Genomic DNA, 10016 nt, shown 5'->3' with positions numbered 1-10016 from the left:
ACTTTCACTTTGAGCCCGTCTCTCCGGGGCTTCTCCGCTGCCAGCAGCCGGGGATCTCCGGTGCAGTTTGCCAAGGGCAAAATTTGCCAGGCACCGCGGAGGAAAAAGATCATTTCTTCTTCTGGCAAGCAAGGGCGCAGGCATCGCAGCTTTTAACCCGTTGCAGTTGCGCTTCCTAAGCGCTTTGTCCCCTGCCTTTCGGGTTTTTGGTGGTTTTTTTGGTGGTTGTTTTTTTTTTTGTCTGGTTCATCTGATTTCTCGCTGGGAATTTTCAGATGATGTAATAACCTTGGCGGGGAGGATGAGAGCCGGGGCTGTCGGGCTCAGTCTGGTTGCCATCTGCCGGTCCCCGGGAGGCCTGCACTGAAGGAGGAGGAGGAAGAGGAGGAGGAGGAGGAGTGATGGTGTCACTTGCTGCACGGACTCTGGTGCAACCGATGCTGACAACAGGGCAGTGGCAAACCAGCAAATCACTCGTTTTCTGCTGACAACATTTTATCTTGGTTTTTCTCCTCCCTTCGACCTGTCCCCTCCTTCTGTAGATCTGTGGGATGCTGGGATGGAGGGAATTTTGAGGAGAAAGCCAAAGATTAGCAAAGAGAAGAGGCTGTTTTCCCCAGTTCAGCCCGGTGGTGCTGCAGCCTTGCTGGCAACATCCTTAAAGGACGGGCTTGGCCCCTCTTTGTTCTTTGGGACATGTCTCCACAAACCAGTAGTGGTGGCCGAAGAGCTGCCATCGCACTGTGATAGCCCTTCCCTTAGCAAGTGGATGGGGCTAAACCAGAGCTTTAACCATCAAGGTACTTGAAATGCAGCTGTCCTGGCTATTTTCTGAGAGCCAAGTTCCCCCCGTTAACAAGAGCCAGTTCCAGCCCGTGCTCTGCCAGCTCTCTCCATCCCGTTTGCCTGCCTGGATCTGCTGGGCCTTTCCAATCCCTGGAATTGGTGGGGAAACACTGGGGAGGGGTTGAGATACCAACCATTGAGACTACCAACAGGGCTTGACTCTTTGCCACTTGCCCTCTGAGATGATCTAGATGCAATTTCTAAATCCCACGGCAACTCCTAATTGCATCTGCATCCCCTCCGCAGGCGCGGAGTGAGGAGCTTTATTGCTTGGGCAGGGCCTGGGAAGGTTCGTCTCTGCTCAGGGTGGCTCCAAAGTCCCTGTGAAAATGTCATGTGAGCTTGAGAGAGGTGGAGGAGGGATGTTTGTACTACTGATGCTCATTTTAGGGCTTTTAACTCCTAGTTGTGGCAGCGTGAGTTTGCATCGGGCTGCGTGTCCTGCTGGCGACGGTCTGCTGGTCTGTACTGGGGGAGGAGAGCGGATGGGTGGCATCTCAGACCACGAGTGCTGGGGTATAATGGTCTTACGGGTGTAGCTGGAGAAGATAAATTCATGTCTCAGTAGTTCTCCTGTTAACCCTAAAGGTTTTAGTACTTTTCTGAACTAGGGTTTTGGCTTTCAGGCATAAAAAAGAGAGCTGGGTCTTGGAGGAGGCTTAGGCAGCAATATTTGGTGATCAAATCTGAAGTTTGAAGCTGTGAGTATGAAAGGAAGGCTTATTTGTGAGACTCCTGAGGCTGGAGTAGTTTGCTACTCCAGTTAATGGTTTTTATAGTCTACCTTAGCCTATCTGCACAAGAAATACACTGAATAATCTCATTAGCGTTCGGTCTTTCGGCTGAGGTCAGGAGTGCACGCCTGTATGGGATTTGGGAGAAACAAAGCTTGAGAGATGTGAGCAAAAATAGTGTCCGCCGGATTGCACAGCAGTACAGTGTACTGGTGCTCATTGTGACACGGTGGGATTAAGTAGGGACCGGTATTCTGGGTTACCGTCAACTGTGGTATGCACGGAAACTCCAGGCTGGAAGTGCATCGGTTACCCAGATAATGACGGGTGAGTTCGCCTGCTTGCCGGTGGCTGCGGGACCCGGCCGTCGAGGACCCTGTTTGTCGAGTCTCTGAAGTGTGCTGGCTTACACAACGTGCGGTAGATGATGGAGGTGCCACATCGGGCAGATTAAGGTCACACAGTACTTGGGTGGCTTTTGGCTTGACCTGAAATTGAGGATTTAAGCTGAATTTCTCTCTTCCAGCCCGCACCTCTGTAGATTTGATGTGCTGAGTTATCTCAGATTCTTGGAAGTCAGATCTGAGATAGCGGAGTTGAGCGTGGCAGTACACAAGATACCTTCAGCGGTAAAGACGCATGGATTTTCTGACAAAGGCTTCGTTTTCCTGCCGGGATGTACTTGGGCTGTGCATCCTGTAGGAATGTCCTTCTCTCAAAGAGCTTCAGATTAGAAATGTTGGGTCCTGACATTGCAGGTCCTCCCTGAACGGGAGGAAGGCGTAGGCAAGCCTGGGTTTTACAGTCAACACCTGTATGTCAAGGGCTGTTCTTACTGGGGGACTGGGAGGGGATTATGGATCGCAGCTTTCTGGGGCATAATTTAGTTAATTTGAACACCATGTTTCGTATCCTTCTGCAGATGTGCCGACGAGCCTGCACTTCCAGAGCATGTTGAAATCTCAGTGGCAGAACAAACCCTACGAGAAAATTAAACCTCCCAAAAAGCTCTCGCTCAAGCACAGAGCCCCCATGCCTACCAGCAGCCTGTCTGACCCTGCTCGCAAGGACCGCCACAAGCTGGTGAATTCGTTCTTCACTGCAGCCAGTAAGTGTCCACCACATACAGAAACATTACCCAGCTTTGTACCCAACAGCCGTGCAATCTTGGATGGAGAGAGGTGGAGGATACCCTTTAAATTCAGCTCTTGGGCATGAGGCCATGGTATCGCAGGCCAGGGCTGAAGGTGAAGTGTGTGCAGGTTGTGAAGTTCAGGCTGGTCTCGGTCCGTAGGGACCTCTCCTTGATCAGTCTGAGGCTGTGCTCACGCTGACACGGGCAGTACTATGGCTCGTTCTGCTCTGAGCACATCTCTGCAGCGCCCTGAAGGTGTTGAGCCCGACCTGTCTGGATTTTTGGAGCTGGTAAACTCTGCCCGAGTCTCCTGTGCCAACAGAAAGAGAGGTGAAAACAGGCGTTTCATAGCTCTTTCTCTGTTCCCCTCCTCAGAGCGCTCACATCAAAAAATCCAACCAGACAAGGCACACAGGCCATCTTTAGACGATTTTACGGCCGTGTCCAAGGCCGAGAGAGCGCAAGAGCGCTCGCTTGTCCAGCCTCCTGCCTATGACAAAAAGCGATTGCGAGACTGCTCATCTGAGAGGAGTGAAGGTAGGCTCCCACGGCCAGGTCTCTCGGGGGGAGCTTGGGCTTTGCTGCGTATCCAGCCTCTCTTCCCCCTTCAGCCTCGGCGAAGGGGGAACGCACTGCTTCTGGGCCTTGTCACCACCGCAGCAATGCCTCGTCTGCTCTAACTGCTTCTTTCCCCAGGGCCTCTCAAACTGGCAGTCGCCATCAGAAGGTGCTTCTCTTTCATGCAAAGTACTCCTCAGCACTGACCATTTCTGGTGCACATGGTCCTTTTCAGTCCACCACCACCCCCTCTCTTTGGGTTTGGTGGGGGTTTGGGTTTGGGGGTGTTTTTTGATGCTAATGTCATTCTTCATTTTTCTCCCATCCTCCTTGTGTAGTGTTGAAGCATCACACGGACGTCGGTGGCCCAAGCTACTTGTCAGCAGCTGCGACCCCCACACCTCACAGCCCCATAGCACGGCAACTGTCCACCTCCTCAGAAGGCTCTGCTCCTGCCAGCACGAGTTCGCAGGGCACCTCCAGCACAGCCGTAAGTACCTCCTGCCTTTCTGGAGAGGTTTCTGAGCTCGGCTCCATCATGGGGTCTCAGCTTTTGAGCAGTTCAGGCACCCTAGGCTTGAGAGTGCTCAGTATTTCTCTTACCATGCTGGACCCATTGTTTCAGCTGATGGTAGGGTTGCTGGCCCTCTTTTTTGACTCTGACTTTGGGTCTGCTGGGGTTCCTGGATTGATGTTGGCTGTACGGAGAGCCAGTCAGCTGCAATTACGGGTTCACTGTCAGCTCAGTAACTACTGGTAAATGTTCCTGTCCTCAGTAGTCCCCTGGCTTTGTTCCACACCCGAGTTTTGGGTTCTGAAGTTGTCTGGGGATGCCAGGAAGAGTGAGTAGAAAAGCTTAGCAGCAGCAGTGTGCTGCTGCTGGTACAACGGTGCTCCCACTGAGAAAGTTTCCCCTTCGTGTCCTCGGGGCTGAGTCACAGGGCAGTGGTACAACAGTGATGGTTGAGATCTTAACTTTCACCTGTACGGCAGCTTCAGCAGTTGCTTAACTCGTACTGTCTTCTGAGACATGCTCAGCCTCCCAGCATGCTGAAGGATGACGGGATTTGGGACCTTTATGAAGCTGGGTCTAAAAGTTGTCGGTGAGCAGGATCGTAACTCCCTCCCACTGTGCTCTGGGACAGCCCGATGACACAGCTCCTCTGCCAGACCTCATCCATCCTCCCAGCGCCTGACCCACGGTAACAGAAGCCCTTGATTAAAGGACTGAATTCTGCTGAACTCTTAAGTGTCCCAGAGAAGAACCTGGCCTCTGTCTGGTTGGTAGTTTGTGCCACAGCCAAAGCTGGATGTCGCCCAGGGGTAACGGAGCACATCTCCTTGAACCCTGATAGCAAAACCAGGGTGGTTAAAAGGCGTCTGTCCATGGCAGAGCTGAGGGCACCAGTTCCAGCTCAGCCTTGTGTGCCCTTGTCCTTGCTCCAAGCTTGTTGCTCTGGGGCTGACAGGTCCCGGCTGGGTTCCTTCACTGTGGAGTTTGCTGTTGGTGTCATCAACTGTGACATCAGTGATGCGCCCTGTGATGGCACAGGGTGTCTGAAGAACCCAGCAAGCAATGGTACTTTGGTGTGAGTGTGCTGGGTGTTTTGGAAAAGAGGACAGCTCTTCTCAGCAGCTCTAGTGTATCAAGATGACCTTTCCTTTTGCATCATACACGTATCTTGGTCTTCTCTTGCTGCTTTTTCCACTGCCCTTTCACAAGCTCGTTCAGAAAAGCACGATGAGATGTCTTCTCTTCAGCAACAAGTCCTGCAAGACCCCGTGGCAGACTCTGCGGTCTGGGCTCAAGGGTCCGGGTCCTGGGTTCAAGCATCCCAGTTTGGCGTGGGTTTGCGTGTGCTCCCCAACCGGTGGGTGAGGCCTCGCTGTTCACTGTGACACGTTCGGATTTCCTTGCTGCCGTGGCAATAGTTGCCCACGCACTCCGTCCTCATCCACCTTCACACGAGTGCTGGGGTTTGGCTGCGACGGGTCCCTGGCAGTTGAATTCCCGCAGGTTTTTACACTAAAAGCCGCAGGAATCAAAGGATGACTCCGGTAGGAAGAGAGTCCGTTTGTGCTATCAGGCTGATCCATGAGGATTCGTGTCACTGTACCCTCGGCGCTGCTGTCAGAGGTTTGGGGGAGGTTTTTCAATAGACAGATGGTAGGAGAGCACCCAGCGTTCAACCGGGTTTAAATAGCTAAGTGTGGAGCTTATTTCTGTCTTAGAAAATCTATTCCAGTCAAACGCGCGATACAGATGGAAGCTGTTAGGCTCTTAGTACAGCTGTCAAAACCCGAGATGAACTCCGGTCTGACTGCTTCACGTTCCTCCTCTTGTCACAGCGTCACCTGCGGTGAGGCCAGGACACGAGCAGGGGGGCTGTTTCCAAACAGGACAGTTCTTCCCTCTTTCCTGATGGGCTCCCTGCCTTCTTTACGTTGGCAGTAGGGAATTGGATTATATGGGAGATGACTCTTCTTGCTGGGTCGTTTTATGAGCCGGATGAGTCTCCTGATGGGCCTGGCTGTGGAGGGGCTGGTGCCAGTGTGGAGGTGGTGGTTGGAGCTCACCAGCCCTTGCTTCACCTTGCTGCGGTGTCTGCAGGGCCACCGCAGCCCTTGCCCTTGTTGGTACCTTCCAAGGTAAGGATTTTTGGCTGGGGAGAAGACTTGCAGCAAGCAGTAGGTAAACTCCATTCTGATGCAAATTGCTGTTGGTTCTTGAGTCTCCTTGGGTCATACAAGGCCATTTCTTATGAGGCCACGTCCTTTTTCCATCAATGACTTAACATGACAAAAACCTGCAACCCTTTCTCACGTGCTTCTTGTCTTCACCTTACAGCAGCCGAGGAGGAGGAGAGGCGAAAGTTCATTTGATATTAACAACATTGTCATCCCGATGTCCGTTGCTGCGACGACTCGTGTGGAGAAACTGCAGTACAAAGAGATCCTCACACCCAGGTACGTGCCTGATCCCCAGCTCCTGCGGGATTGTTACGTGCCAGGCTTTCATCGTGCCGATGTCTTGTCAGAAGGTCAGCTCTGGCATAGGGCTTTTGCTCCCAGTGGCTGCCAGTGCTGGTGAGGAAAGGGGCTTTCTTCTTCCTTGGAAATAAGAGAAAGTTTGGAAAACTTCTCATCATACCATTGATGGAGACTTGCTAAGTTAGGGAGCATATTGTCTGAGTGTCCCTCGTGCATGAAAGCCAGCAGGCCTGCTGAGGTCTCTTTGTGCGATGGAAAGTTGTCCCGGTTGTCCTCTGTCCTGCTGCAAAGCTGCTGAGTGTGTTGAGCCCAAGGTCCTGGTGGTTTCCCAGCTCTGCACGTTGGGCGGTGGGGGTCTGGGCTGGGTTAACGCTGGCGTGCAGGAGGAGAGCCATTGCCTTGGGTCGCACCGACCAGGAGAAGCGTTCCCACGCCTGGGCAGTGGTAGGAATCAGAAGTTTTCTGTGCCCAAGCTGAGTGCGAGGAGGTGAGCTGTCGGCCCTCGTTTGGATGTTCTTAGGTTAACGTCATGGACAAGATGAGTTTTTGCACCTGACTGCTTGGTGGGAGTGTGCTGACACGCTGCAGCATCCTCATCCAAACTGCCCAGTTTCCAGTCCTCCTTTTTCCTCCCAGTTTTCCAGGTCTCTTTCCCAACTTGCCTCTTTTTTCCTGGCCCTACATGCCCTTCCCAGGCCCATTTCAGAGCAGGGCAGGGAGGGAGCCTGTTGCTGAGCCAGAGGAAGAGGAGGAAATGCTGCAGCATCTGCTCTGCTTCCTCTGCCCTTGGCAAGCGCCGGGAGCTGGGCAGGGAGGCAGAGAGGAAGGGCTGCGGCGGGAGGACGCTGGTGGCCTCGCTCTCCGTTCCTGACCCTCCCGACGTGGAAGGACGTCTCCTGTGGGTCCCCCAGTGTTGCACTCAGTGGGTGCGAACCCACTCCAAAAAGATGTGCTCAAAAATGGATCAAGCTAACAGAGGAAGGGGACAAGACAACCCCTTGTCTGATACCGCAGGAGGGATTTCGGTAGACAAATGTGGCCACCTGGCTTAAAACTGAGCCTAAGTACATTGCTCATCGTGGCAGGCTTAGATTTTTCCTTTCCCAAAAGACGGTGTTAGTGCGTGCAGGGCACGTGGTGCCATGCTTGGCTGTGCCTGTGATTGACTGCCCTCTGATGTTGTGCCTTGCAGCTGGCGTGAAGTGGATATCAGCGCTCTGAAAGCGAACCCTGATGAAGACAATGAGGAGGTAAGAAGAATTTTATTTCCAAGTTCATGTGGGATGGGGTTGGTTAGCGGCTGAACAACGTCTGCGGAGGACGCTGGAAGGGAGCGGACGCAGGGACCTGAGCAGGGAGGTGCGGATCCTCTTCCTTTTTTGCGATAAAATGGCACAATTGGCCTCGCAGAAACCAGCCTGGTGTTGGTTCCTTTTCAGGAAAGGCGCGATAAGGCAGAAGTTGGATTAACTGGCTGGGTACAGCCGAATCTGAGGTCTGATTGCTGTCAGGAGACCTCTCTGGGCAGCAATCTTTTTATAGAATAGTCTAATCAAGAAATCATGACCAGTCACACCGCTATAGTTATTATTTTAGCTATACTGATAATGATGGTATTTCCTTAAACCTCTGTGTGAGTGCTTTCATTCTGGGCTAAGTGGCTTTCCTTTGATTTTTAGTTCTTAATCTCTTCCTAAGCAATGCAGACTCAGTTTAACAAGGTGCTCTCGCACTCACCGATAGCATCTGCCTCCCTCCAGACGTAAATACTTCTTTAAATCCAGCTAATGCTGGAAAAAACTGCACATAGATGCGTGTTTAATGTTTTAGATGAGGCTTTGAGCAGCCTGGTCTGGTGGAAGGTGTCCCTGCCCATGGCAGGGTGGTTGGAACTGGGTGAGCTTTAAGGTCCCTTTCAACCAAACCTTTCTGTGATACGATTAATATAAGGCGGCTCTGACCAAAACCCTGTCCCCTTCTCTTTCCAGATCGAGGACTTGTCTGATTCAGCTTTCACTGCTCGGCATGGCAAGTGCGAAGAGATGGAGCGGGCCCGGTGGCTTTGGAGCACGAGCGTGCCGCCGCAGCGGCGGGGCAGCAGGTACGCCTGCCGGCACGGTTCCTCAGCACTGCCCCAGGGCACCAACGGCACTCGAAGGCAAAGAGCATCCAGTGGGATCCTCTTGGCCAATGTGTCGTTCCCAACAGAGTGGGATGCTCTTGGGAGCAGGTTGTGGAGGCTTTATTAGATTGACCGATCCATAAAAATGGTTAAAAGCTTGTGCGGGTATTGGAAAGTTTGGTCACCATCCACAGGAGCAGCTTGAGGAGCCCTTGTAGGAGTGGGGTGTAGTCTTGCTTAGGTGGGGGTGAAGTTACACACCAGGTAAGTTGCGGACAACCAGCTTGCACCATTTGTTTGGATTCTGCTTTCTCAAGCACTTTCCCCGCTCTAGAAGCGTGGAGGCTGGTGCGGCAGCTTTGGGAGTCCCGAGAAAAACAGAAGGGCTGAGCCGGGCACCCTTCAGGCAGGAGCAAGGATCGGTGGTTGTTCTCAGCGTTACGCTGTCTGTCGCATCTCTGCTCGATTGCTTCAGAGCTGTCCTTGCGTTCCTCTGATGCTTGACACTTGATTCCCTTTCTGCAGTGTTGTCTTGTGAGTGGGTGTCTAAAACCACACACAGTTTCCAGCTGTTGATCTCATCATAAACCTGCATAAGAAGAGATCTGCTCTTCTCCCTTTGATTTCCGATGCTTGCTTTGGTTTTGAACCACCCTGCGCTCGGGCAGAAATACTTGCTGAACTACAACTGCATGCAAACATGCACCCGGTCGCCTTAGTCTGGTTGTGGTTTCAGGTTAGCCTTGTCGGGCGTGTGCGATCGTGCAAGGTTTCTGCAAGAACTTTCTGCAACTGCAAAGGTAGCGTTTGTCAAACTCCATTTGTGCTGCTGTTGCCTCGTTTCATCTGCAGCTGCATTTCCCAGTGCTGGTGGAGCGTGGGACCTTTTGGTGTTTCCTTACAAATTTCTTCGGCTGGTTTCTCACATCTGATAGCACTTCACCATAACTTTGTTTCTTTAAAGACCCTCTTGTAAGGACGTTGGTGAAAGAGGCTGTGTTGAGGTCCTGGCTTGGTCGTTGAGGTGAATTCAAACTTCATCTCGTAGGTTTAGGAATGCTGGTGGGAAAGGACTTCCAGAGGTCTCTGGAAGCAGGAGACCAGGTTGGCCGTGGCTTTTGTCTGGTCATGGTGTGAACCCCTCCAAGGATGGAGATTCCCCCAGATCTGGGCCGGTATTCCCAGGGAGAGATGGGGATGTACGTGTCCCTGCTCCGCTGGCCACGTTCCTCGGCACGACCCGGGACGTGGTTTGCTGCGTTCGTGCTGAGAGTGACTTGGCCGAGTTCAGCTTGGCCTTGGCCACGTCCCGAGCTGCTCCTCAGCAGGATCCTTGCTCGCTCCCTCCATTCCCATCCTGGGGTTGTCCTCTGCGGCTCTTTTAGTCTTCCTTTAGAAATTGCCGGAGCCCCTCATGGCCTGGTAACTTCTTGTTGCCGTGATTTGGGCAGTGCCTTGCTCCTGTGGAGTACCTGGGCCAGGTGACGCCAGCAAACACCGGGGTGAACTCGCGTCGTTTCCCTTAAATGTCGCGTGCTCTGTGAGCTGCTCCAGCAGAGCTGCTGAGCCTCTTGTGGTCTGCGTGCGACAGGTCGGTTTGGGTTTTTCCTGTAGCAGCTCTTCAATTGCA

The 10016-nt window shown here is 52.7% G+C and overlaps 1 protein-coding gene across 1 annotated transcript in view; it reads left to right on the top strand.

The window, feature by feature from the left end:
- Nucleotides 1-2489: 2489 nt before the first annotated feature.
- Nucleotides 2490-10016, top strand: part of LOC104160605 (KAT8 regulatory NSL complex subunit 1-like) — a gene marked incomplete at its 5' end in the record, with an annotated part of 9297 nt that continues 1770 nt past the window's right edge. Inside the window, 6 exon segments of the mRNA XM_009698767.1 lie at nucleotides 2490-2688; nucleotides 3091-3252; nucleotides 3612-3763; nucleotides 6122-6240; nucleotides 7457-7514; nucleotides 8253-8365. Coding sequence (XP_009697069.1) covers nucleotides 2490-2688; nucleotides 3091-3252; nucleotides 3612-3763; nucleotides 6122-6240; nucleotides 7457-7514; nucleotides 8253-8365 — 803 coding nt within the window.

The sequence above is a fragment of the Cariama cristata genome, unplaced genomic scaffold (assembly GCF_000690535.1).
Source record: "Cariama cristata isolate BGI_N322 unplaced genomic scaffold, ASM69053v1 scaffold27344, whole genome shotgun sequence".
NCBI classification, from domain to species: Eukaryota; Metazoa; Chordata; class Aves; order Cariamiformes; family Cariamidae; genus Cariama; species Cariama cristata.
This window is presented reverse-complemented; position numbering and strand designations above follow the sequence as displayed.